Source organism: Sardina pilchardus, chromosome 1 (assembly GCF_963854185.1).
Source record: "Sardina pilchardus chromosome 1, fSarPil1.1, whole genome shotgun sequence".
Lineage (NCBI taxonomy): Eukaryota > Metazoa > Chordata > Actinopteri > Clupeiformes > Clupeidae > Sardina > Sardina pilchardus.
This window is the reverse complement of record NC_084994.1, coordinates 4,081,616-4,089,115: the sequence shown is the minus strand read 5'-3', so window position 1 is coordinate 4,089,115 and position 7,500 is coordinate 4,081,616. Positions and strand designations below refer to the sequence as shown.

At 43.6% G+C, this 7,500-nt stretch overlaps 1 protein-coding gene across 1 annotated transcript in view; it reads left to right on the top strand.

Moving 5' to 3' along the window:
- Positions 1-1,377: 1,377 nt before the first annotated feature.
- LOC134081501 (uncharacterized) overlaps positions 1,378-7,500 on the top strand; it is an 8,920-nt gene continuing 2,797 nt past the window's right edge. Inside the window, exons 1-4 of the mRNA XM_062537564.1 lie at positions 1,378-1,750; positions 2,523-2,658; positions 5,197-5,269; positions 6,280-6,502. Coding sequence (XP_062393548.1) covers positions 1,453-1,750; positions 2,523-2,658; positions 5,197-5,269; positions 6,280-6,502 — 730 coding nt within the window. The 5' untranslated portion in view covers positions 1,378-1,452. The remainder of the gene's footprint in view (positions 1,751-2,522; positions 2,659-5,196; positions 5,270-6,279; positions 6,503-7,500) is intronic.

Here is a 7,500-nt window from a genome sequence, read left to right as displayed (position 1 = left end):
AAAAAATGTTGTTCCATATTGGCAGTAATGGTTTAGCAGTGAGATGGCCTTTTCTTTGTTGTTCTGTGTTGGCAGTAAACGTTTTTTTAAACTTTTTTTTTTTTTTATCACAGCCAACAATACAATGCCATGCTTAAAGGGGCACTATGTCGTTTTAGGTATTTTCAGAATTATCATGTACCGTTGGACAGAGGCAGTCATTTCTTAGTTAATCTGAGCCTGAGACTGTAAGTCTTCTCCCAGAACCACGTGAGATGAATCCGAACAGATTAGAATAGAAGAGTTCAGATGCAAAAGCCTCTAAATCCACTTTTGTCAAAAATGAGATAATGATGGTGAGTGAATGCTCTTCACATAGTGTAAGTTAATTCAATCATCTAGCTTCAAAACTCACTAAATATCATTCTCTTCCTGGTCTGAAATATTGATTTGTAGGCGAAACCCTATAGGAGCCTGATACAAAATGCTCATTTGAAAGAAAAGTGGTCAGGCGGATTTAGAGGCTTTTGCATCTTAACCCTGATCCCGTGAGGGAAATTCTTTTCTCTGCATTTATCCCAATTTAACCGAATCAGTGAACACACACAGCACACAGTGAACACACAGTGAGGTGAATCACACATTAACCCCGGAGCAGTGAGCTGCCAGTAGGCCATGGCTGCCCTCAAAATGAGATGAATCAGAACAGATTATCAACTTTATCAAGCATTATCACCAGATCCACATCAGACACCACTCAAACAATTAAATTGATAACCTGACTATCACCAGACAAAACTAAATCTTCTGAAGCTGCCTTTGGCAAGTCTGGCAGATTGAGGGGAGTTAACCAACATTTTGAATATAAACAACTCTCATTCCCCTCTCCTACTACCACCGAGCACCCTCCCATCCAGTTTGTGCCAAATGTAATGTAATGTAATGTAGTGTAATGTAATGTCATGTAGTGTAGTGTAGTGTAATGTAGTGTAATGTAATGTAGTGTAGTGTAGTGTAATTTAATGTAATGTAGTGTAGTGTAATATAATATAATGTAGTGTAATGTAATATAATGTAATGTAATGTAGTGTAATGTAATGTAATGTAATTCCCAGTCAATCAAAACTCTTCAACAGTTTGCTGGTCTTCCCAGTCGTTTGACAGCTCTGACGGCCATCCACACTCAGCTAGCTGATGGATCAGCCTGACGGTCCGGCACCTCTGACCCCTGTAGCTGTCCATTCTGAAGCCAGCGATGAAAAGTCTCCAATGACCATCATCCACCAGGAGCCCACCGCCACCACCACAGATGGGCAGACAGGGACGCAACTCAGGGACGCAACAGCAACTCAGCCTGAAGACACAGATGCAAAGGCCAACACCAACATCACACATGAAGACACAGATCCAAAGGCCAACACCACACCTGAAGATGTGGATCGACAGTCTTCAGCAACCACCCAACCGCCAGTCATGGACCCATCAGCTGTCATCGTCACTACCCAACCTCCAATCAGTGACCCACATGTCACTGATGTCACCACCCAACCTCCAATCAGTGATCCACATGTCATTGATGTCACCACCCAACCTCCAATCAGTGATCCACATGTGACTGCAGTCACCACCCAACCTCCAATCAGTGATCCACATGTGACTGCAGTCACCACCCAACCTCCAATCAGTGATCCACATGTGACTGCGGTGACCCAACTGTCACTCTCAGACCAACAGTCTCCAGTACCCAATCCTGCAGTGACGAATGGGCAAGGTGAGTTGGTGTTCAAATTCACAACCACAGCTCAACGTTTGCAAATGTTTGCAAAGAGTTTTCTGTTTGCCATGTCCTGAGTTTAGTGCACTTTAACTATTAGCAAACGCTTGGTACGCTAAGGTAACATGGACTATTATAGTGTATAGACGTTTAGCTAGTATGTATACATAAAACATCTTGCAGGCCCCAGCCGTGGCGCGACTGGCAGGGGGCACCTACACCGTACGCCGGCAGGCCCTTTCCCACCCGGGGGCCCTTTACCCCCCAACTCTCTCTCTCCCACTCACTTCCATGACAAGCCCACAAAATCCCAAAAAATATACTTTAAAAAAAAAAAACGTGCAATTATATTTATCGAGGGCTGAGATTGAGAAGCAAAGGGGCCATTTCACCAACTTCACAGGAGAGCCTAAACAAATCTAACTGCTGCTCACAATTAAAGACCTTTGGTTTTTGTTCAATAACTCCATATTTATAAATATTTTACTTCTATACTTTTGTCAGTTAGAAAGAACTCATCAAGAGCTTTCAGGTGATATACAGTATATGACTCAATTTTGACCAAAATGTCACTTACGCCCCTTTGCTTCTCAGCACTCGTTATGTTGCATGTACTTATTACATGAATGCATGAATTGTAACACACCCAAGTACTGTGCAAACACACACACACACACACACACACACACACACACACACACACACACATTGTGTGGACCTGTGTCTCCTGTTATTTCCTCATGAGAGGTATTTCTGTCGATGGTCACAGGACAGGATACGGAGAAGAAGAGCGACACCTTTCTGCAGCGCATGAAGAATGCCGACACCATGGGGGAGAAGTTTAGTGAGGTCAAGTCATCAATGACCCACGGAGCACAGAAGATTGGGAGAATGATCGATGACAAGTAAGTCAGTGTGTGTGTGTGTGTGTGTGTGTGTGTGCAGGGACGTGCACAGGAATTTTGAGGGGCAGTTGCTCGGACCTGAAAAAAGGGTACCCCCCCCCCCCCCCCCCCCCTTAAAAAAAAAAAAAAAAAACACAACTCATCTCTTGGCCTATCTGCTATATGCCTCATCCTGGTCCACATTTTCCAGGGTCTGGGGGCTTGTGGCTGCTCCTCATCTTAGATGTAACATAGCCTTAGCCTAGGAAAAATTGTCATTACTAGGCTAAAATATGAGTCTGATTAATTAATCAATTCGCCTACACAGTGTCATCTTTATGTCATCTTTATCACAGTGCATAGTCTCTGTCTCACCTGCTGGTTGGCTTTTTCGTAGCCAACCCTGCATTGATGTGCTGCCCTTTGCTGCCTACTTGAGTTGTCTCTCCCTCTCCTGATTTTTTTCAGTGATCATTTTTACTTCAATACCCTAGTGATAGGATTTAGGCATTCAACCATTTTGAATGAAATAATGAATGTGATTGTGACAGAGCGCACCGCGTCTGTCACAGAAGCGGGCGCATTCCCGCCAGTAAGAACAATGAGAATTGAGTTTGCACTTGAACGCATGCTACATACAGTATACACACACAGGAGATAATGAAATGAAATAAGGTTGAAATGCATATGTTGAAAAGTAAGGAATAACTATGTATTGTGCCTGTGTATGATGCGAAGGAATGGTGAATAGGCCGTGCGCTAAACATGGCTTTATTGTAGTAGCGGGGGATGCAAGGCATAATGTCGGGACAGTTGTGGCGGGTTTCGTGCGCGCATAATTTACATCTTATATGAAATCGCTGCGACTGTGCCAATGTTTGTCTGTGTATTGTGTATTGTCTATTCTAGTGTGTATTGTTGTCCTTACCTGATGTCTACCTGTCTTCCGGGGTGCGACAAGAGTGTCGGAGGTGAGACCCAGTTAAAGGGACGGGGCGCGCTCCCATAAGGGAAGCGCTCATGGAGACAGGGGTGTTTCAGTAGTTTTGTTTTATTTGTTATTTTGGGGGACTGTAGCGAAGTAGTTCTTATTGCACAGGAATGTGGTCAAGTAATGTGGTGCGCTCCTATAGTATCTAGCCTTTGAGGATATGGGGTTGCGCTGATTGATTGTTTGCTGTGTTGGTCCGCGCCAATAGTATATAAGAGTATTGGGCGCTTCATTCGGGAGATGGGCCTCTGCCGTGAGAGGGCACATTGTCTCGGTCAGTGTATGGGTACGTAAGGGCCTAGCTATTGGGCATTGTCCCATGTTTGTGTTTTTCGTTTTTATAAGTGTTTTTCTTTTGTTTATGTCTAATGTCTAAACCTACCGGTAGCTTATAATAAAAAAAGAAGTTTTCTTCTACTTGGCATCTCTCGATCTGAGTCTCTACATCTGCTCGGACACATTATCACAGTGATGCATTAGGCTACTTCCATCATTCATTCTTCTTGCTAAAACGAAATGTGAGAAACGAACTATTATGCCTATACCAAAAAAAATAGTAGGCTAGCCTGCTATGGGACAACGGGCTGCTTGTCTGCTTGCAGGCTGTCTGATTAGGCTAAACGTAGGAAACTCAGCCTGGATTTATGGAGATTGTAATTAATATCATACAACTTCATGATGATTATTGTTCGTTTGTTATACATCACAAACTAACCTTTTCCGACAACGTTGAGGAGGCAGTCGGTCTCACCAGACAACCCTGACAATATCTTTCGTCGAGGGCCGCGATAGACTGTCATGCAGGCTCAACTCAGTTGCCGGTCGCGTGAAGCGCTGCAACAGTAGCCTATACGTAAACAGAATTTGCCCTCCTTCTGACTTTCGCTCTCGGTGCCCCAATGGAAGTGAATGAGGCTACTTTTACTTTTGCGATTTTTAAAAAATCTAGGCCCACGTGAAATTCTGCATCCATTGCAGCCTACGATTTATTATTATTGTTTGCCCTCGGAAGGGCAACAAGAGTCGAGAAGGGCATATGGGCAGTTGCCCGAGCAACCTGAGCAACCCCCCTGTGCACGTCCCTGTGTGTGTGTGTGTGTGTGTGGGTGGGAAGTTTAGCGAGGTCAAGTCATCCATGACCCATGGAGCACAGAAGATTGGGAGAATGATCGATGACAAGTAAGTCAGTGTGTGTGTGTGTGTGTGTGTGTGTGTGTGTGGGTGGGAAGTTTAGCGAGGTCAAGTCATCCATGACCCATGGAGCACAGAAGATTGGGAGAATGATCGATGACAAGTAAGTCAGTGTGTGTGTGTTGGTGTGTGTGTGTGTGTGTGTGTGTGTGTGTTTGCATTTACATTTAGTACATTTAGTATTTACATTTGTGTGTGTGTTTGTGAAGAATGTAAGACACAATTGAGAGCAGTATCTCAGTCACCTACAATTTAATTCCTGGATGATATGGTTTAATAATTTAGTTTTCAAATCTGTTTGATTAGCAGAAACACAGCAAAACTGCTCCTGTAGTCACCAAGTGTCCCTTCGCCTTTGGTGTACTTCCTTTTGACAGGATTAGATCTTTCAATGCGCACAAAGATCCCCAGATGACTATGCTTCCTGCGGAGGGCCCACCTGTAGCACAGGTAAGGGTGACAGCACTAAGTAAGTAAGTAAGTAAGTAAGTAAGTCATTTATTTATATAGCGCATTTAACGTGCACAGCATGCAACCCAAAACACTAACATAGGACACTCTTTAAGGGATCAGGGAGCCTAGCTATTTAGCTAAATACAGTATAATGTCCATAGCAACAACATGTACATTATCAATCACCACCAAGCATATTATTAAGTTTGGGAGGTGAAAAAGTATGTCAGTGTGAATGCCGTCTAATCATTTGGCCAGCAGGACATTAACTCGTTATTATCAGGACATTAACTCATCATTATCAGCAGGACATCAACTCATCATTATCAGCAGGACATCAACTCATCATTATCAGCAGGACATCAACTCATCATTATCAGCAGGACATTAACTCATCACTATCAGCAGGACATTAACTCATCATTATCAGCAGGACATTAACTCATCATTATCAGCAGGACATCAACTCATCATTATCAGCAGGACATTAACTCATCACTATCAGCAGGACATTAACTCATCATTATCAGCAGGACATTAACTCATCATTATCAGCAGGACATCAACTCATCATTATCAGCAGGACATTAACTCATCACTATCAGCAGGACATTAACTCATCATTATCAGGACATTAACTCATCACTATCAGCAGGACATTAACTCATCACTATCAGCAGGACATTAACTCATCATTATCAGCAGGACATTAACTCATCACTATCAGGACATTAACTCATCATTATCAGGACATTAACTCATCATTATCAGGACATTAACTCATCATTATCAGGACATTAACTCATCATTATCAGCAGGACATTAACTCATCATTATCAGCAGGACATTAACTCACCATTATTATCAGCAAGACATTAACTCGTCATTATTATCAGCAGGACATTATCTCATTACCATTAGCAGGACATTAAGTCATTATTATGAACAGAACATTAACGCATCATTATCAACAGGAAATGAGCTCATCTCGTCTCCTGTTCCACTAGACTCCTGCTGTTGTCCAAGCACAGACTCTACAGTCTCTACAGTCTCCCGTGATAGCACAGCCTCAGGTTGGGTACACACAGTATCCCATGGAAACCAAGAATCAGGCTGCAACCATGGCAACCACACCCCAGGCCATTCACCCCCAGGGTCTGGCTGTGGTACAACCCCAGGACATCAGTCCCCAGCTGATGGCAGCTCCTTACCACCAGTTTCAGAGTCAAGGTGAGCTGTGATCCGTCTAACAGGGGAGCTACACCAGGCGCGTAACTGAAGCGTTCCGTTCGCAACACGTACAGTATGCTGCAGCAGTTAATAATCACTATAATCAATGGAAGTAGCTACACCAGACGCGACAGTGGCGCGTACATTCGAAAAAAATAGACCCATCTTCTAAAATGGATTTGACGCGTCGCAAACGGAACGCTTCAGTTACGCGCCTGCTGTAGCTCCCCTATTAGAGTTAAAAGGTCCTATCGGCAGTCTGTGTACTTCTGAGACACATATATGGAACGAGACTTTTTATATAAAAGTCCAACAATGCGAATCACTTTTGAGATGATGGTCTTATTCAAATTTGCAGTGGTCTCTTATTTTTTAATATGACTGTCAACTTATTTGAATATCACGCAGCAGCTGTATGATGACCTCAGAAAAATGTGAAGTGGCATCTTGGCGTTTTTTCAGAACTGTATGTGACTGCAGGTTCTAGACTGGTGATGGTGTTAGTGTGTATATGTGACTCTGCAGGTTCTAGGCTGGTGATGGTGTTAGTATGTGTATGTGACTGCAGGTTCTAGGCTGGTGATGGTGTTAGTATGTGTATGTGACTGCAGGTTCTAGGCCGGTGATGGTGTTAGTATGTTTATGTGACTCTGCAGGTTCTAGGCTGGTGATGGTGTTAGTGTGTATATGTGACTGCAGGTTCTAGGCCGGTGATGGTGTTAGTGTGTGTATGTGACTGCAGGTTCTAGGCTGGTGATGGTGTTAGTGTGTATGTGACTCTGCAGGTTCTAGACTGGTGATGGTGTTGTGTATGTGACTGCAGGTTCTAGGCCGGTGATGGTGTTAGTATGTATGTGACTGCAGGTTCTAGGCCGGTGATGGTGTTAGTGTGTGTATGTGACTGCAGGTTCTAGGCCGGTGATGGTGTTAGTATGTGTATGTGACTGCAGGTTCTAGGCCGGTGATGGTGTTAGTATGTATGTGACTGCAGGTTCTAG